The sequence below is a fragment of the Bicyclus anynana genome, chromosome 4, assembly GCF_947172395.1.
Source record: "Bicyclus anynana chromosome 4, ilBicAnyn1.1, whole genome shotgun sequence".
NCBI classification, from domain to species: domain Eukaryota; kingdom Metazoa; phylum Arthropoda; class Insecta; order Lepidoptera; family Nymphalidae; genus Bicyclus; species Bicyclus anynana.
Genome location: NC_069086.1, coordinates 9,818,881 through 9,839,407, shown reverse-complemented (window position 1 = coordinate 9,839,407; position 20,527 = coordinate 9,818,881). Strand labels below are relative to the sequence as shown.

The following is a 20,527-nucleotide window of genomic DNA, read 5'->3' as shown; positions in this document are numbered from 1 at the left end:
GAATGGTCAATTTTCACAGGCTTTCCCGTTGGCTCAAATGTTCAATATTCTACAAGCTTCACTAGCTGTCTTATTGCCAACGTCTTTGTCAATGATGATGGAGTCATATACAACCATTCAACGTTTACAAGATTTTCTTACTCTGGGTACGATTTTAAATATTTCATTGTGTGAGTTGCTGTTGTGAACAGTGGTGTGCACAAAGTTTTTAACTAGGGTAGACAAAACATGCAAATTGTAGAAAACGGAGAATTCCTCTTCCAATACAGGGTCGTAATGGATCCTCAGGGTATGCATTGCATTTATGCATCTATGAAGTGCACGCCACTGCTTGTGAAACGTCAAAAGTGTGAAAATCTCATTTTGTCACGAAACGTGAAATACACGTGCATATTTTCACGATATTCGATAACAAATCGTAGTTTTTTGTACTAGTAAATGCTTATGATTACTAACAAATAGTTTTATTGGTATGGTGAAAATGTATTAGCTAACAAATACAAATTAGGACGAGGTCACTCTGTTTAACGTAACACACTTACTTGTGCAAATTACCTAGCGTATTTGTGATTTTCATAAAATAACTACTGCTAGCCACTCATCATCCGATAAGCTGATTTATCCACTGATCGTGTATTGCTTACGATCTGCATGATGTCATGCACATAGCGTCCAACACACGATCAGTTTTATAGGCCGTCAAGCCGTTAGCGCTGCAGGCATGTGGGATTATCGGATGGTGGGTGGCTAGCATATGGTTCTAGTAAATGTTGTACATTATTACTAATCACCCCTCGAGTGGAACTAAACAAAAGAGAAATTAAAAACATTATTATTTTAACATTTAACTGATTGAAACTTTAGTCCTATAGAATTATAAAAAAACGTAAGTACTTATGTAAGATCAAATCTACAATGTGCTTGTTCATAATATAATTATTTTTCACTGTATCCTGACAGATGAAAGAGAAGACCTCCGCAGCGTAGCAGACGTAGATATCGCCAAATTAGTACAAAAGGTTGTAAACAAAAAGAATAAAAATATAGATGAACAAGACCTTTGCCCTAACACTTTTAAAAAGATTGAAGAAGAAGGTATTTGCAATCCAGGTAATTTTTTGGGTATATTAAACAGATATTAATAAAGAAAGTTTCATATATCTGATGACATGATTAAGTTAACACGTATGTATCCCACTTCCAGGATTCGACTGTAACGAAAAAGGACTAATGACACCTGCACAACATCTTATAGTAAGCCCTGATATCGGTATACTGATCAAAGACGTTATGGCCAACTGGACGGAGGATGGGCCGGTGACACTACGTAATATTAACTTAAGTGTACCTAAAGGAAAGTTATGCGCTATTATTGGTTCAGTCGGTTCTGGAAAGGTAATGAAAATATCTTCTTACTTATCAAGAAATATTAATTCTAACTAAGAAGAATGTGTTGATATTGATGTACTTACTACTTACATTACAGAGTTCAGTATTGCAACTGTTGTTGAATGAGTTACGTACAACGAGTGGAAAAATCCATCTATCGGGACCATTGTCGTACGCTTGCCAGGAGCCTTGGTTATTCGTTGCTACAGTTAGACAAAATATTCTATTTGGATTGCCATATAATCAAAAAAAATATAAAGAGGTAAGTATATTGAATCAAAATCGATACTAATCTTCTTAATATATAAATGCAAAAGGTTATTCTTCTATTATATTCTTCTATTATATTTATATCTTGCTTGACGTACAAAGATGAAATTTGGCAAGGACGTAGATTTTAGTTAGTAAAGGTCCACTAAGAAAGGATTTTGCAATAGAGGCAGATTAAGGAGATCTAAGGTGGACGAAGTCGAGGTAATCTCTGGATCTACTGAACCGATTTTGAAAATTCTTTTACCACTAGAAAGCCGCGTTATTTGTAAATGTGATAGGTTATATTTTATACTCGTATTCTCAAGGGAACGGGAACTACGTGGATGAAACCGTGGTGTGACGTGGTATTATAAATACGTAGATATGTGTTTTTTCCACAAGATATTATATCTATGTATTATTGTAGGTGGTCAGAGTATGTGCGCTACAGAAGGACTTCCAACAGCTGCCTCACGGTGATCAGACGCTTGTTGGAGAAAGAGGAGCTTCACTATCCGGTGGACAAAGAGCACGAATAAATCTTGCCAGAGCTGTTTATAGACAAGTAAGTATAAGCTTACAGAGACACGCTCACTTATTAGTTTGTTTATATTCCAATTTCCAATAGTTATCATCATCCACCGTCTATTTTAGCTATAATGGCTAGCGTCAGGCATCTCTTAAATAGGAGAATAAATTTGAAACTTGGACCCACGGCTCAACACCAATGCAGGGTAACTGGCTTGAATGAAAAATTCTTCAAAAAAAACTTCATAATTCCTAGGACTCATGCTCTGTAGCCACAAAGACTAGAGAAGTAAGCAATCGAAAGTAATGATTGACATAATATACGAGCGGTGCAGGAAGCCTCTGTGCCAATGTGGCTAGGGCCAGCGTGCTGGTTTATTACCCAAACCCTTCTCATCCTGATAGGAGACTTGTGCTCAATAGTGAGCAGAATGTGTTTTTACTAATTCGTCAGTATCATAATAACAATTTCTATTTACCCTTGGTTACAGGCGGATATTTATCTACTAGATGATCCACTTTCGGCAGTGGATGCCCACGTGGGTCGGCAACTGTTCGATGAGTGTATCACCGGATACCTACGCCATACCACGCGCATCCTTGTTACTCATCAACTTCATTATCTGAAAGCTGCAGATTACATTGTTATTATGAGCAACGTAAGACTATTTACTTTTTCCTATACATATTAAAAATTGGTCTAGAGGGCTGCTTTTTTTTCTATTTAACGATCTTTCTAATTAAATTTCAGGGCGAGATAGAAGCAAAAGGAAAATATGAAGAACTTATAACGTCAGGCAAAGATTTCGCCAAACTACTGGGTTCAGTTCAAGAAAATAATGAAGCATCTGACACTGTAAAACCTCTCGTAGTAATGAGGCGATCGTCGTCTAGGGTAAGCATCGTTTTCATTAGGCAGCTTCAATTTATTTTTAATGCATTTGAAATAATATTTTAAAATATTTACCAGCTTTCTACAACAAGGCGTCCTTCCATCATTGAATCTACCATCGGTTCGGAAATTCCTGCTCAAGAAATGGAAGAAGAAGAAAGAGAGTCGGGTTCAATGGGATGGCTTGTATATGGAGCGTATTTGCGTGCTGGCGGAAAACCAGCTAGATTGTTTTTTATGGTACTTCTGTTAGTAGTAGGCCAACTATCAGCCACACTATGCGACTACTGGGTGACTTTTTGGTGAGTTTTTTAATAATCACATTTATACAATTAAAAATAAACATATTCAAATAATAATTTAACATGAACACTGTGCATGATGGAGACAATCACAAGCAACACACATTAACTGGAAAGAAATTCTTCTTTCCAACATCTTTGTTTTTATAATGTCATCATTTAAATTTTCAAATGAGAACACTGTTGTAAGAAACATCTAGTTTTTTTTGGTTGATATTAATAACTTTAAAATTTCAGGACAAATGAAGTTACACTTATGAAAGAAAGAGAAGTCAATCACACAATTAAAGATTATGAAAAGGTTGGATCTTCGGTTAACTCAAATTTCTCTTTATCTAGTTATTTCACTGGAGTCGACACAGAAGCGAGTAAGATATTCAATATTATTCTTATTAGTCTACCGTTTTTTGAAAATTGGGCCTATTAAGTCACCGAAGCGGAGCGAGACAGCGGAGCCGAGAAACGGAGAAGGATTGCACTTAATCTCCGCTCCTCTTAAGTAGACAGGGACTTGCGAGCTAGTTAAAAATTCATATAAAACCGGTAGAAGGGGGGAAACGGAACGGCGAATCACGTCTAATGTCGATCCGCATTACTTTCTCACTTCGCACCGCAGCCTCGCTCCTCTCCGTTGGACAGACACAGTACGCAACTCCGCTCAGCATTAGTCCGTTTCTCCGCTACGCTCACTCGCTCCGCTCTAGTGGGCAGGCAGCCTTATTCAGGATTTTTATTATAATGAATCCATATAATAAGGAAATCAAACGATATGTTTTAATAACTAATACTTTATATTATAATAATAATCGCTTTTTTTTTCAGATTTAGACATTCACGCCCCTATAGGACCACTGGACACATCTCAATACCTATATGGATATACAGCGTTGATAATATGTTGTATCTTCTTCATCACGTCCCGCGCTTTCATGTTCTTCAAAGTTTGTATGACTGCCTCGAGAAATCTCCATAACGATATGTTCCATTCCATGTTACGTGGTGTAATGCGTTTCTTCGATACCAATTCTTCAGGTAATACACGAGTTCTCACTAACTGAATGCTACTGATACTGATACTGATGTACTGCATTGATTGATAATGATAATGATAGTCATGATGATAATTATTATAAAAAACCTCTTACTAAAAATTACAGCGATAATATTCTCTCTCTAACTCGTAGTCAATTACTACATATGTATTTAATTTACTATATCTTATAATATTTTTACAGGTCGCATTTTAAATCGATTCTCGAAAGATATTGGTGCACTGGATGAATTGTTACCACGATTTCTTCTCGAATGCATCCAAATTTACCTTGTGATGTTAAGTATATTAGCGCTTAACGCGGCCGCATTGATCTGGACCTTGTTACCGACAACCATAATCCTGCTTGTATTCTACCTTATCCTTCAAGTCTACTTGAAATCAGCGCAATCGATTAAGCGTTTAGAAGGAACAAGTAAGTGAAACACCCAAAATATAGCAAAAAATATTAGTTTTTTTTAAATGTGAACACAATGCCTAAAATATATAAAACGCCAGATTCGAGAAAATAAGAACATTTTTTGTTATGTTTATATCAGCGTAAAATTGTAAAAACCTTTAGATTAAATTCTATCTCGCGAGATTGTGAACTGTAAAAAGATTGTGAACGGCATCATACTGCTTACAATTTAACGTGTTATTATTTGATAGATTGTAGAGAATAACGTTCAACTAATAAAAAAACCTAACGTAAGGGTTAAGCTGCTACTGGTTTCTGAGCCAAGATTCTTTGGAGTATTTGCAGTTTACAATCTTACGACAGTTTACAATCTCGCGAGATAGATTTTATCTAACGTATTTTTTTTTCATATTTATTAACGCACAAAAGTTACAATTTAAGTTTTAAAATAGGCATACATTGAGATACATAATTTATTTGAATTTTAACGAACGCAATTTATCATCATATCATATATACCAAATACCTGGATATTCATCCATTTTCTCGTTAATTACAGCAAGGAGTCCTGTATTTTCTCACATGTCAGCCACATTGAACGGTATCAGCACAATTCGATCGGCAGGAGCACAGCAGCGTTTAATTCAGGAGTTCGATCTATTCCAGGTATTTGATCGACACCTTATCATTTTTTTTTTTAGGTACATATATTACATTGAATTAATCTCTCGCAACTGTCGTGAGACGTGATAGCCCAGTGGACCTCTGCCTCCGATTCCGGAGGGTGTAGGTTCGAATCCGGTCCGGGGCATGCACCTCAAACTTTTCAGTTATGTGCATTTTAATTTATGTGCTTGGGCCAGCGTGGTGGACTATTGGCCTAACCCTTTTCATTCTAAGAGGAGACTGTTCAACAGTGAGCCGAATACCTATTGGTTTATAAAGTAATCTCTCGTAACTATTAAATAATTATTACTTGAATGATAAATTACTACTCGGTTATTGATTTTTTTTACGTTTTCAGGACATTCACACTTCTACTTGGACCAGCTATTTGGCTAGCGGCGCAACGCTAGGCTTCTGGCTCGACTTCATCTGCGTGTTGTATTTGACGATTGTCATCGTCGCTTTCCTAGTCATTGATAGCAGTAAGTACAATATCTTGTAATTTAGGGATTGCACCCAAAACTTGTTTAATAAATAATTAACGGCCAACACCTTGTAAACATATTTGAGTTAAAAGATTTTACTGACCTATTACTTATTTTTCCAAAGTTGTATAATAAGACAAAATAATGTTTAATTGTATTCCAAAGTTGACCAAAAGTTTCAACTGATCAATTATGTGACCAGAAAAACTTTTTGCCGCTTTTTTAACAACTTTTTAATTTAAAGATATTATTTATAATGAACAATGCAACCAAGTACACTGACTTTCTGACTTTTTAACCCCCAAAGCAAAATGGGTGATAGTCTGTCTGTGGCACCATAGTTATCGAACGGATGAAGCGATTTCAATTTAGTTTTGTTTTCGTATTAAAGGTTACTTGTGTGCGAGTTTTTTTACACATGTTTGATGAAAACCGGTTGAAAGTTATGGGGGGTGAAAGTGGAGTAAAATAACCGAATGTCTGCAAATATACTCGAGTGAGGTCTCAAATGAAAGCGCACTGAAAGTGAATATTGATCGAGAGTATAATCAAAAATATCATGTCATTCGGGGGTTTTTCAAAATTTTGAATTCTATGTTATTCAGAGACGATATTCTCCGGTAACGTGGGTCTGGCAATATCACAAACGCTCATCTTGACGGGGATGCTGCAGTTCGGCGTGCGGCAGACGGCGGAAGTCATTTCACAGATGACCAGCGTGGAGCGGATCTTACAATACACACGTATTGAGAGAGAGCCACAATGGGAAAAAGGAAGTAAGATATCAATCGCTATAACAATTTCACTCGCAATATTTTAGTTTAATAAAACGCATGTGCTCCGGCAGATATAACTGTGGAGCATATCCATAGATAGATAACGGCTAATTAAATATGAGCATATCTAATTAGCCGTTTCCGTTAAATATATGAATAAAAGTAGTTAATTTTAAACTCTTGATTCAAGTCTCTTTGTCAATTTTCATCGAGAACTTTTACTCTGTAGATACAAATTATGCAGATCTCTAATTTGTTATATTATCTCAAATACGAGTGGTGACATTTTTTTAGATAAAATATGGTTATATCGTCAGAATAAAATGCTTAACTATAAATTGTAATTCATCCCTATTATTGCTATTGGTACATATTTATTTAATCAATAATTGAGTAGGTAATTATTTTTGCGTTTCAGCAAGTCTATCGAACAGCAATTTAATTTTAATTATAATATTTTTATATAGCTGAGATTAAAAATGATGGATAAGATAAAGCAATGTTTTGCAAATCCGGAAGACTAAAATGAAGATTTCGTAACCTTACAAATATTTCTATTTCAGATAAAGAAACCCCTAAAGGCTGGCCTTGGCGCGGCCGTGTCGAGTTTCGCAATTGTTATATGAAGTACACTCCGCAAGATTTGCCCGTACTAAAAAATCTAAATTTGGTTATTGAAAGTGGGTGGAAGGTTAGTACAACAAAAACAAGTAATATATTTATGTCCACTTGCTTCTTTAGTCTAATTCATAAAAAAAAAATAGGCGGGAAGTTGGTTGTGTATAAGCGCGTGCCTCGGAAAGTACTATAGTAACCTAATGGTACCAAATAACATGAGTTACTAAATCAAATATATAATCTAAAGTGTATCAAGCAACCCGCATTGCGTGAGAAGCATAAGGTCCAGGGTGTACAGGGAAGACTAGTACCAGTCAGCTTCCCTAACTGCCTGCATCATCCGTCATGGCATGCCATGCTCATCTGCACGGCCATTCTCTAACGAAGTTTTGTACAACTCGCAAGTGCTAGTTTCGAATTCACCTTTATCTTTCTCATTCAATAGTATCATGTCAAACGAGAGAGATAGAGCTGAATAAATAAATAGGCTAGCTGTTCGTGGTGCACCCTGCAGATGGATCAACGAGGCACTGGCGACCGCTAAATGGCAGTATTTCAATTTGACTAACCTCAAGTGGCACAGAACGGTGTCGGGCAGCAGCGGCAATGGTGCAAGAAGTCTAGCCCTGCGAATGTAACCAACCCGCATTCCCAGCCTGGTAATTTAGGGGACATTACCTTGCATGTATCTGGAATGGTGACCCCGCACCGGAAAGCGAAGGAGACATAAAACGGGTTAAAGAGAGAGATGCTGGCGGCTCCTGACCGTCTTGTTTGGAAGTCTATGCAAGAGGCCTATATCTAGTAGTGGATGTCCATCGGCTGCTAATGATGATGACGATGATGAGATCCAAATCCACTCTTCTCAGTGGAGGCATGTACCTATTCTGTAGTGAGTCATTAAAAATAGTCTGAAGATGTTAATTACCACCTAATCAGACTGTTAACTTTGCATTTCATTAGGTTGGAATCGTCGGAAGAACTGGAGCAGGGAAATCGTCACTCATATCTTCCCTTTTCCGCCTCGCCATTATAGAAGGGGAAGTTCTCATTGATGACGTGGACACAGCGTATCTAGCGTTACAGGTTAGTCAATTCATCATGTACTAACCTAACAGGTTACATATTTTATTATTTAGTCTATATAATAGCTATTTTACTATAGGTACTGTTTCTGATTTTTTAACCGACTTCCAAAAAGGAGGAGGTTCTACGTTCGGCTGTATGTATGTTTTTTTTTTGGAGTTTACTCCTTAAGAATCGATTTTTTATATACTAGCGGACGCCCGCGACTTCGTCCGCGTGAAAGTCGTTGTAAACTTTCAACTACCCCTATCCTACCACTACCCTACCCGTACCCTACCCTACCCCTGCCCTACCCCTACCCTACACTACCCCTATCCTACCCCTAAAACCCTACTCTTTAAGGCTGCACTTCTTTATTTATTCCCCCAACCGCGAGTCGAGTCGAATCTTTACACAAAAATAATCCATATAGCATGAATTAGTATTCACGCGCGATGGTTTAGCGTATTTCTTGTATAACTTTGGTGTTTCTTTACCGATTTTTATGATTCTTTTTTTATTGAATAGGTAATAATATTAACTTTTTTAGTTAGGGATGAGTGATGAGTGTTATAAACATAAGAGTAGACAAATATAATTAGAAAGCTCCGAACTGCTAAGCTATTGGGAGTTACACGTGTTATTGTGAGTCAACCATAAAAGATAGACATATATATGCTGTTGTGTTTTTATAGATAATTTTAAGGAAAACATTTCCGTCATACATGATTTCTATGTAACTTTAACCATTAAGGCTGTACACGCGACGGAAGCTTAAAAAATTGAGTAACTTCTCCCGTTTTCTCAACATTTCTCTTCACTGCTCTGCTCCTATTGATTGTAGCGTAATGAAAAGTATACTATAACCTGCCCAGGAGTATGTAAAATAATTGTACCAAGTTTCGTTAAAATTCGTCCAGTAGTTTTTGTTTCTATAAAGAACATACAGACAGACAGACAGACAGACAGACAGACAGACAGACAGACAAAAATTTTACTGATTGCATTTTTGGCATCAGTATCGATCACTAATCACCCCCTGATAGTTATTTTGGAAATATATTTCATGTACAGAATTGACCTCTCTACAGATTTATTATAAGTATAGATAAGGCGCCCGGTATGAGAAAAATCCGAGGGGTAAAACCAACTGAACTAACGAAAAAGTGTCACGTTTTTGGTGCGCACCTTTAGTGCGCAACTTTCTAATTTAGCTGTGAGTGTATTGAGACGTACATAGGGTATGCTGTATAGGCGACTATACCTATATACTATATGTTATTGGGCTTGTTTGTTTAATGATTATATCATTGTAAGAGTAAAATATATAATGTGAAGTATATTATAAAGTCTATTAGTTATTTTACAATTCTATACATTTAGTCTTCTTTAACATAAGTATTACTAAAGCCCTACTCGATGTGCACTGTTTACCAACAAAAAAAAGTGTGTATGTTAAAAAAAACAAAAAGTTAGCTCGAAGCACGTCTCAATACTCGCGCCTTATAAGTGAAAGGTGCGCAACCGAGGTGCAGCAGGCCGCGGCGTGCGCACCCGCCTACAGCGTGCACATGGGTGCGATGTGCAAGTTGTTGGCGGCACAGCGCACGGTGAAAGGTGCGCAGAATAGGTTGCGCACAAAAAACGTAACGCATGTCATTTCATAACTTATTGGAGTTTACTCCTTAACAATCGATTTTTCATTTATACCCCTCGGTACGTTTTTTGTGCGCAACCTATTCTGCGCACCTTTCACCGTACGTAGCCGCCATAGCGTGCACATGCCTAGCGCGTCCGCACGCACGTGCACGCTGTTGGCGGGCGCGCACGCAGCGCAGCACCTCGGTTGCGCACCTTTCACTTTTCTTTTTTATAATCATTTTCAATTATTATAATACTTAATTATGACTATGTATATTTCTGAATATACCTTGGTATTTTTTTTTACTTTTTATATAAGTACCTACATACCTACCTAATTAATTTACAAGTTTTGATTAATTTATAATGACCATAATTTTACAAACTTTAATATAAGTACTAACTTACAAAAATAATTTACCGATATACTGTGTCGTAGCATTAATAATAATCAAGATAAGTAATGTTAAATAGTGATGGACTAAGGCCTAACGCCTCTCATTCTGAGAGGAGACTCGTGCTCTACAGTGAGCCGAATATGGATTCACTCACACACGCGCTATAATGCTTTTTATAAAATGCTTTTTCAAATTTTAATCCTCCTCCGAAATATTTTAAAGATAACGCTTTCTGCATATGCTGTACCTATGTAAGTAGGTACAGCACATGCAGAAAGCATCGACGGCTATGCAGGTATTCTGTTCTTTAACTAGGCAATAGGCAATATCTAAATATGAATTGAATTGAAAAATTGAATTGAGCTTTTTAATTACAGGACTTACGTTCGAAGATCTCCATTATACCCCAAGAGCCTGTACTATTTTCTGCGACTGTACGATACAATTTAGATCCATTCGATAGTTACGACGATGAACAATTGTGGAAAGCACTTGAGGCTGTAAGTACCGTGGATTATTTATATTATATTAACATCTGCCTACTCATAATATGCCTCATTAGTCCAGTGGTTAGCTTATAAGTTTCGTATCAAGGGGTCCTGGCTTCGAATCCTGGGTTGGACTATGAGATACCTACGGAGTTTTTCTTTCTTCTTTTCAGTTAAAATTCTCAGCCCAGGGTTGGGATGTTGATGATGTCATACACCCGTGCTTCGGCGAGCACATTATTCTGTCGTTCCAGAACCTGTAGTTATGTGGCACGTTGATTCTATGGACAGGTAACGTGATCACGTTATCGGTCTGATATGTTATTCCCATACATTTGTTTACTTTTCGAAACGTTAGCGTTTGTAGAAAGAGATTCGACATGCCACATGGCTACAGGCCCTGTTCATCATCATTGATATCAGCTGATAGTGGTCGTTAATGAATTTAACATTATCATCCTAAACTCGCCAATCTGTATTGTAGCAGCGTGGTGGGTTCTAAACTCTATATCACCTCTCTTAGATGGGCCTGCCCTGTAGACCGTTAAATAGGCTGATAATTATAACTTATAATGTGCACAACTATTTTCTATTTACGTAGAGGTAGGTACTATTGTGTTAAAATTTTACCGCTGGATTTGATTTACAGGTTGATTTGAAAGCAGCGATTCCGTCGCTTGATTTCAAAGTGTCTGAGGGTGGATCGAACTTCTCGCTCGGTCAAAGACAACTAGTTTGTCTAGCGCGGGCCATTCTTCGTGGAAACCGCATTCTGGTGCTCGACGAGGCTACCGCCAATGTTGACCCTAAGTAAGTTCATCTTGGCCGAACATACATAGGTACCATTTGGGTTTCCTAACTACTCAGGTACCTACTTATTACAAAATATGGCAGAATCAAAAACGAAAATAACGTTTGCCGGGTCGTGGTTTTACCCGCGTATTTTCGGTCCCCGTATGAATACGGGGATAAAATAAGCCCAAAACTATCGCTGGAAACGTGGCTTTCTATCGGTAAAATAATTTTCAAAATCGGTTCAGTACAGTAGTATCCAGAGATTATTACCCCCTACAAAGTTTACCTTATAAGACTATATGCTCGCGTCTTCGTCCGAGGAAGTCTGAGTCGCGTGGCATGGTATGAATAATTCGCAGAGTTACTGGCGATCGTCGGTCAGTAGGAAATCATAAATGCTCATGTAGAATTGAGCATTCTTTTATTCCATAGTAATTTTAAAACCCACTCTGAAATCTAATTGTACCAATTTATACCACCGCAGTCCGCAGCCTATACCTACCTGATAAGTAGAGGAGAGTGGGTAACAGTGGATCACTTTTTTTTCAAGTAGCGTAGTTCTAAAGTTTAGAGTTATAGTGAATAATCCACTATACCCCGCAGTCCATTATTACCCACTCTCCCCTTCCTAGGTATCTACTAAAAAATATACAATTAGGTATCTACCTACTACATTCCTATTCTCTTATTAATTTTCAGGACAGATGAATTTATCCAAGGAACAATAAGAAAACGTTTCGCAGACTGCACGGTAATAACAGTGGCACATCGTCTGAACACAATCATGGATTCGGATCGAGTCATGGTGATGGACGCTGGTCGCTTGGTGGAGTTCGATCACCCGTACAAACTGCTTAGGAATCCCCTCGGCCACTTCACAAAGATGGTGAACGAGACCAGTGACAAAATGTCCGCACAGCTGTTCCAAATTGCAAAGAAAACATTCCTCGACAGCGGAGGCGTCGAAGATTAATATAGTTTTATTCGTTTAAGTATATTGTTAAGTTTATTGTAATTAAGTACCTACCTACCTAACTAGTAACTTAAGATTATCGTTTTGGAATAATGCTGTTAGTCTTGCAACTAAGTACCTTTAAGTATTACTATTACCTATTACGTTTATTTGATGAAAGACAATGAAAACTACGTAAAATTAAAATATTAGTGTCTAGCGGACGCCAGGCGCCAGCGTCTTCGCCCGCATGAAGTGTTTCACAAATCCCGTGAGAACCATTGTTTTTTCTGATCAAATAATGGCCTATTATTGCTCAATAACCTCCTCTAACTTCCAGTGAGCTTAATTGCATTGTGGATACAGCGGTTAGATACCTTAGTGGTTTCGGATCGCGAGGTTCTGGAACGTATCTTGAATCGGGATAGGTAAAAAGTTTATAGTGTTACACCCGCCTGTCTCGGAAAACTCGATAAGTTGTCGGTCCCAGTCATTGTCTAGACATCTGATAATGGTCGTTAATCAATTTAACATTCACTCCAAGCCAATCCGTATTGAAATGGCGTGGTGGGTCTAAGCTCCATACCTCTCCCCTCCTCATAAATGGTGCGTTAAAATAGGCTGATAATGATAAACTTCCAGTGAAAGTCTCATTAAAATCGGTTCAGCCGTTCTAGAGATTAACCCGGACAAACAGCGGACAGACAAAAAATTGTTTATCTTTTAGTATGGTATAAATATCTAGCACTTGATATAACAGTTATTTTGAAATCATAGACCGCCAATTCCATTTTATTAATATTTGTATTGATAATAAGATGTATTGATTTCGCGGATGGAAATGAATATGTTCAAAATACCTATGGCGATGCTCAGAAATTGCGAATCCCAATGCTTTAATCCTAATTTCAATCATAACACTTAGGTACCAACTTGAGTAGATATTGTATATTTAATATCTACCTTCATAAATCATTCAAACTGTCAAATAGATTAAAAAAATCGTTATTTGAGGAGTTATTCAATTTACTTGGAGATTATATGATTACCTATAGAATTTACAAGTTACTTATTTAGGTACCTAAAGTGCTATCTATGCACTATACTTTCAATAACTTGTACGTGTTATTCCAAGACGAACTAAGAGTCATGATTGCAAAATCTAAATAGTTGTTTAAGTTAAGGAAGCTGCAAAGTAATTGTTATTTATTTTTATTAAGACTTGCTCTAAATATGGGTAAGTATTGCAAAATGATAATTACCTAGGTAATATAATTGCCATAGAGGTTAACCTCGAACAAATAAAGATAAGCTTTAAGACACCTGCTGATGATATTCATTTCTTACCCCTGATTTTTTAAGTTTTACTGTTTAATGAACTACTTAAAGAGTATGAACAGAAAAATGCAAATGTTCCACAGCCGGGTGCAAACGTTCTTCTATATAATCTTATTAGTTCTGGAGTTAGCATGTGGCTTTGGATTAGAAGAGAAGAATTTGGAAGATCCGGCATTTGGTCCTGAATTAGACTATGAAGTACTGAACCTTTCTTCAAAAATCATAATAAATGTGTTGGTCCATCATTAACAATAACTTTTAATACTGATCATTCAGAAGTATAACATCACCCTAAGCATGCCAACCTGCATTGAAGCAGTATGGTGGGTCTAGACTCCAGATCCCCGTTCCTATAAAAAGGAGTGAGGCCATGATCTGCAGTGGACCCTTATGATAATCTGGTAATAATGATGAATATATAAACATATCATTACATGAAATATAATTCCAATAGTACTAGTAGTAGCCTAGTTCAAGAAGTAGTAGACATTCAGCAGTGCTTCATTTTGGTGGTGAATACAAAAACTTTATTATACCATCATATGCTCAACTGAACAAGGAACCCCAAACCCATGATCTACAGTTGAATAAACAGAAATAGCCACTGAATCAATACTATTACTATAATAGATAATTACTATAATCTGGTTCAAAATATGTATTAAAAATAACCTACTAATACAACAGAAGTCTGCACTTGTATGTTTTCCTGAACAGTGAAAGTGACCTAACCGTGCATACTTGGAGCTTGTACCTATTCAACATATTATTAATTTACTTTGCTCTTATGTTTTAGAATCAGGATAAGGTCTAATATATAAATTTAAATAATAATAATTCATTTTTAAAATCTGTAACTCAATTTATTACATCTTATTCATGAGTAGAATGAAATTAAATCTCACAGTAAATCTACCCAATTGTTACAGCTACATGCAATCACATCAAGAATTTAACTGTACTTATGTAAGAAAATTTATTCTAAACCAGTATAATTATATATAGCATTTGGACTGTCAAAAGAACATAACATATATATCCCAGATGCACCAAGTTCATGTCATTTTTGCCCCAGTATTCAGCCTTACATACTTGTTAATGTACTTAGTTTACATGTGTAAAAATAAAAACGTTATTCTGTTTTGATATTCATAAAAATAGAATGACATATTATAAAAAAATGTAATAAACATAAAAAAGCTCTTTAAAACCACTTCCTATATATATAGATATAAATTGACAATGTTAGTTTAAGTCCAATAAGTTACAAAACATATCAAACTACCTAGTGTTACTCAGATAGCGTGGGTACAGTGAAAGATGCCAGTATGATGTTCATAATACATACAATTATCATGAATTGTGGCAAACTTTCAAGAGTAAAACTAACTGTCATCCGCATTATGTTACATGAAACAAACTGTAATTAAAACAAATGGAAAAAAAAAACTAAAATATGGCTTTATCAGTAAAATTGTATATTATAATAAAGTTTAAAACCCAGTTATTCCTGATTATCTAATATTCAATCTAGAATTTATCAGTAGCACTCACACATACATTCTTGCATTTCTAATAAAAACATCTGGTCTTTTACCTAGCATACAAAATGCAAAGATAAGTTAATATTAAAATAAACCTAAAATACTTAATAAAAATTAAGTAGTATAAACTATCAAGCAATTTATTTAAAGCAAACTCTGACTATTCATTTTAACATTTGATTTAATATTTTTGCTGTTTATAACTGATATTAAATCATAATACTGACAGTAACAGTATAACCAACAAATTCCAGTCCAGCTGCATCTTAACATCTGATTACAAACATGCTAATTTTGTATAGTAATTAAATTAAACACATCATAACAATGCTTTCAATATATATCACACTTAATTAAGTTATTGGACTATTTTTTTTTGGATTTATTGTATATCAGGCAAATCCTCCTCTTCATTAGAGCTCGAGTCGTTGTATTCATAGTCATCTGCGAAGGGTTTAGAAAACACATCACCGTCAGAGTTCATTTGATCATCACTACTCTCCTCCTCATCTTGCCAACGGTTGAAATCCACTCGCAGCCAGTGGTGCTTCTTCCTGTCACTCGTCAGCGAAGGCCAGAACGATTCATCTTGACGCTCTTTAGCTAATACTACCTCGATGACCCTACCCTTATTCAAATGACTACTCTTCTCTGGATCTATTTCTCCGTACAATGGTATTTCAACTTCATATACCTTCTGTTCCGGCGTACATATTCCTCTGAAGGAAACTAGTTTTTTCTCTATTTTAATATCCGGCTTTTCGCATTCTATGTTAAAAGTTAAAATCACATTAGAATTTCTCTGTGCCCACGTCACTAAAGGTGGAGATGCGGTTATTTCAGAATTCATTTTAGCCAAACAAATGGATACTTGCTAGCAAATTAATTTATTGAAGTTTCTATGCCTCTTCGTTTACTTTCCTTTTGCTATTGCTGTAATTCAATTTTTAATTTCAGCAATCAATTCACATCAAAGTCCGGAATGACAGAACAGAACAAACAAACAGTCACAGATTAATTAATAGATACTGTAAACAGACACAGATCACACCAAATCCAAATTTACTAGAAATTAGATGACACAGATTTATTTAATACTACCTACCCACAGACGACAAATGATGAAAATAAAATACTTCCAAAAGTTCCAAACATACATCACCAGTCTATATTCAATGTCACCAGTATTATGACCTCAGCGGCGTCACCAGGGGTTTATAACGAGTACAGAAGGCAGATACAGAAGATGTGGACAGACGGTAGACCGACTCTTGGAACTTAGCGACCTCGCGTCGAGTTTCAAGCCAGATGTCAAGTTAATTCGCACAAGTTATATTAATTTAACGGAATATTTTAATCTTTGATTTTATCCACAGACGACAAATGAAGATTTTATCCATCAGCGACCTGCAGCTGTCAATGTCAATAACTCAATATGTCAATATCAAAGACCTTATGTCAATATTGTCATGTTGACGTTGTCAATGCCAATTGGTAATATCAATAAGTTTTGCAATAAATTTTAAATTTCTAACAGAATTTTAATTTGTGTTTTGTATTTCTCGACTGCTCAAATGCTAATATAAATTATTCTTTTCTTTGTTTACATTTCATAATAATATACCCATTTCATAATAAAAATAAAATAAAGAATATATAGGTACTTCAAGTGAATATATCAATACTTGCAAGAGTTTTATTTTTAATTATTTAACAAGTCCCAACGCTTCAACCATAGATGATACATTATATATTCTTCAACAAATCAACAGTCCACTCCAGTCTCCACACTCCACTCGGCGGTAAAATCATACGAATTACATGTACAAACAAAGTAAGGCTTTAGCTCTTGTTTATTTTTTTTCATTCTCTTGCTGCGTTTGAGATTGAGTGTTAATACACACTTGACACTACAAGTGGAGTGGACTGTGAACGTTGAGCATTTGCGTAAATGATTAATTAAATTTTCTTGCAGGACTCGTGACGCTTTGCATTATTATGGGCTTCACCGCGCGGCTTGCCATAACTCATTCTGGATCTGGATCATTCACTTATCTCTATTCTGCGAGGTTACTAAAATAAGTTAATACTCCCAGGTCAGAAATTCTTCTGTAAGCTAAGGAAAAATGCAGTACTCTCAGGATTGCAGGACTCGTTATATTTGCAAAACACTTAGTGAACCTGTTATTACTGGTTATATGAGTGTAGATGTTGATCGCCAGTATCATTCTGATTTATCACAATTGAAATTTTTAAATTCTGTTAATAATGTTTCAACATATCTGGACTTAAACCATAATATAAATGCAGCTGTAAAAAGGTCCACTGATGAAAATGAAGAAAAGATTGATCTGCTACTAAAATTTCTGAAAGATAAAAATCAATTTTTATACCCCAAATTTCAAACAGACTTTATAACATATAGAAGAACATTAATAAGTGTTATGAGAGCGGTTTTTGAAATGTCAGAACCTATAGTAATAAGAGCATGCATGTTCAAAGGATCAATATACTTATGTTCTGTTATGAGCACACAGGAAATAACCAAAAAGAAATCTCGTAATGAAATGGAAATGAAATTTTGTGCCTGGGGATACAAATTTGAACAATATTCAACATCAGGTATGTAATGTAATAAATAGTACCTACTAGAGCTTACTGTGCCGTGGAAGATAAACATTTGAAAGGACAACAGTATAAAAGTGAATAAATATTATGAAATCACTATAAATGACTATTTGGTTAGTTTGTAGACTGGAGAAAAGTAGGTGCGATTAGAAGCAAAATTATCTTTGTGTAATATATTAAAGAACTGCAGAGAGTTCTATATTTGAACAGATCCAAAGATAATTCTCCAAAGTATCCTAGCCTAATTTGGTAACCTACTAGAGCAGCTGCTGTCAAATTACCAAATTTATTTTTAAAACCCACAATCTGTTTTTACCATTATTTTCTTATATTTTTAGCTAATGTCTTGCCAGTTGAAATCTTGTAAAAAACAAGTAATAATGATTTTGGGTTCTAGTCAATATCTAAACAATAATTGCCAGGCTGCTTAATATACAAGAAATACAGTTTTAAAACATTTTTGTAGATCAACCAAACAAAGATCCTGATATACAGAACCCTGTTATTGAAAATGAAGAATTTTCTTTATATTACTATGCAAAGTTGGGCAATTTTAAATTATTATATGGAGCACAAATTGATGCTTTACTAACTACAGACACTACTTTGGAAAAACCAAAGACAAATGATTTTGAGACAAATTTAAACTATCTAAGAAATAACTGCTTTGCTGAGTTGAAGACTAACAGAGAAGTGCAAACCTTTAGGCAAGAGAAGAATTTTAAGTGTGTATGCATTTTCAAATACATCTAATTTTTTTATAATACACAGAAAACATTAAGTAATAAATATTTTTACAGAAAATACAAATTATTACATTGTTGGTGTCAATGTTACTTAGCAAAATTGGAAGGTGTGTATGTGGGATTTAGAAATGATGAAGGCATAGTTGAACGGTTGCAGTGGTTTTACACCCAAGATATTGTCCACTACTGTAAGGTAAATAGTCTACTACTCAATACATAAATCATATTATTTACACATAATAACAATTAGCCCTACTATCTTACTAATTAATTTAAAATGTTAGACATTTTGTGACCTAAATTGAATATTTTCGGAGTAAAAAATATTTATTTTGTAACTAGATCTTAAATTGTGTCCCTTGTATCGCATCCATACATTATGACCTAGCCAAACTTATTCATTGAGTGCGGAGTGCCAGTTGCAACATCTCGTCGTTATCGACAGTCTTACCACTAAGATTACGTTGTTTAAAATGCAAATGCAAGAATAGATAAAGGCGTGTATTTTTAGTAAAAAAACAAAATTGTTATGCATTTCGAACTTGTTAATTGTAGTTATGGGGAAAACTCCGCAAGACGAACACCCTGTATATATACTATAAATACTACAGTAAATGCAAGTTATAAAGGATAAGTATTGTAATGATATGTACAATTGTATGTGTATGTCATCTTACAGGATGAATGGAGCCCACAAATCGCCATTGATTTTTTGGACCACTTCTTGGGATTTGTCAAACATAGCTTTGAGAGTTATGAGAAACATCCTGGCCCTGTAACACTGGAATTTCAAATAAATACAAATAAAACTTTTACAGTTACAGACAAATGTAACAACGATATATTACCTACTTGGTACACTGAAGGTTAAACAAGAAGGTGGAGTTTTTGGCAGCAAAATTATAGTAATCACATGTAGCTTTCGTTTTATTTCATTGATTTGCTTATAGTAGAATGCATTTTATTCAATATACACAGTTTTATATAGGTGCACAAGTAAAGTGAAAGTTGAGAGAGTGTTTTAAGTTATTCATTCGATTTTCTCGGTGGACTCTTATAAAGTACTGACTGATGGACGATGAACTATACTTGACCAATTACGCCATATTAGGGCAAATTCATAAAATCGCTCTTAATTTTGACGGCCTCTGTGGCGCAGTGGATTTACAAGACGGAAGACCTGGGTTCTATCGCCGGCTGGGCCGATTGAGGATTCCTTATATTGCATCATCGCTTACCATCAGGTGAGATTGTTGTCAAGGGCTAACTTGTGAAGAATAAAAAGAATCTTTAATCAGAAATTATTACTTGACGACTGCCTAAATGCACAAATTGCAAAGCCATAGGTACCTACGTCTAATGGAAAAAAAAACAAGACGGCATGGTCCAGTAGTTTATATTATTCACTCTAGCTTATATATAGCCATAGTTTAGCAACTTCGTTCATAACATTTACGATGGTCCGCACGGGCCGGGGGCGTGTAGCGATGAATGAAAAACCCACGACTGATGCACCTCACTTCCCCGCACGCACGATTTCACACCCGCGCAGTCTCCTCCGTAAAATGGCTTT

General features: G+C 35.7%; 3 protein-coding genes across 5 annotated transcripts in view; 2 read left to right on the top strand and 1 right to left on the bottom strand.

Moving 5' to 3' along the window:
• The window catches only part of LOC112043300 (ATP-binding cassette sub-family C member 4), a 51,604-nt gene extending 37,584 nt beyond the window's left edge, over positions 1–14,020 (top strand). The window contains exons 7-25 of one of the 2 annotated variants that reach the window (XM_024078635.2): positions 20–146; positions 961–1,110; positions 1,205–1,395; positions 1,487–1,651; positions 2,069–2,206; positions 2,661–2,828; positions 2,921–3,064; positions 3,140–3,363; positions 3,601–3,731; positions 4,186–4,395; positions 4,599–4,829; positions 5,374–5,480; positions 5,839–5,962; positions 6,571–6,741; positions 7,305–7,432; positions 8,323–8,445; positions 10,841–10,963; positions 11,601–11,761; positions 12,446–14,020. In XM_024078635.2, coding sequence (XP_023934403.2) covers positions 20–146; positions 961–1,110; positions 1,205–1,395; positions 1,487–1,651; positions 2,069–2,206; positions 2,661–2,828; positions 2,921–3,064; positions 3,140–3,363; positions 3,601–3,731; positions 4,186–4,395; positions 4,599–4,829; positions 5,374–5,480; positions 5,839–5,962; positions 6,571–6,741; positions 7,305–7,432; positions 8,323–8,445; positions 10,841–10,963; positions 11,601–11,761; positions 12,446–12,719 — 3,090 coding nt within the window. In that variant the 3' untranslated portion in view covers positions 12,720–14,020. The remainder of the gene's footprint in view (positions 1–19; positions 147–960; positions 1,111–1,204; positions 1,396–1,486; positions 1,652–2,068; positions 2,207–2,660; positions 2,829–2,920; positions 3,065–3,139; positions 3,364–3,600; positions 3,732–4,185; positions 4,396–4,598; positions 4,830–5,373; positions 5,481–5,838; positions 5,963–6,570; positions 6,742–7,304; positions 7,433–8,322; positions 8,446–10,840; positions 10,964–11,600; positions 11,762–12,445) is intronic. The other variant, XM_024078636.2, reaches the window with a different exon arrangement.
• Positions 14,021–14,877: 857 nt separating this feature from the next.
• Positions 14,878–16,610, bottom strand: LOC112043302 (uncharacterized protein CG16817-like). Its single transcript, XM_024078637.2, has one exon. The coding sequence runs from the start codon at positions 16,428–16,430 to the stop codon at positions 15,963–15,965; it is 468 nt and encodes a 155-aa protein (XP_023934405.1). The 5' UTR covers positions 16,431–16,610; the 3' UTR covers positions 14,878–15,962.
• Positions 16,611–17,056: 446 nt separating this feature from the next.
• Positions 17,057–19,968, top strand: LOC112043299 (decapping and exoribonuclease protein). Of its 2 annotated transcripts, XM_052891467.1 has the most exons (6): positions 17,057–17,240; positions 17,353–17,414; positions 17,556–18,202; positions 18,675–18,933; positions 19,009–19,147; positions 19,634–19,968. In XM_052891467.1, exons 3-6 carry the CDS (start codon positions 17,707–17,709, stop codon positions 19,823–19,825), a joined length of 1,086 nt encoding a protein of 361 aa, XP_052747427.1. In that variant the 5' UTR covers positions 17,057–17,240; positions 17,353–17,414; positions 17,556–17,706; the 3' UTR covers positions 19,826–19,968. The 2 variants fall into 2 exon arrangements, with proteins under 2 accessions (XP_052747427.1, XP_023934401.2); XM_024078633.2 differs by lacking the exon at positions 17,353–17,414.
• Positions 19,969–20,527: the final 559 nt, after the last annotated feature.

Excerpts from the sequence above, each read along its gene's own strand:
- LOC112043302 (XM_024078637.2), bottom strand. The coding sequence starts at position 16,430 with ATGAATTCTGAAATAACCGCATCTCCACCTTTAGTGACGTGGGCACAG.
- LOC112043299 (XM_024078633.2), top strand. The coding sequence starts at position 17,707 with ATGCAGTACTCTCAGGATTGCAGGACTCGTTATATTTGCAAAACACTT. Across the intron at positions 18,934-19,008 it reads AGGCAAGAGAAGAATTTTAA|AAAATACAAATTATTACATT; the intron begins GTGTGTATGCAT and ends ATATTTTTACAG. Across the intron at positions 19,148-19,633 it reads ATATTGTCCACTACTGTAAG|GATGAATGGAGCCCACAAAT; the intron begins GTAAATAGTCTA and ends GTCATCTTACAG.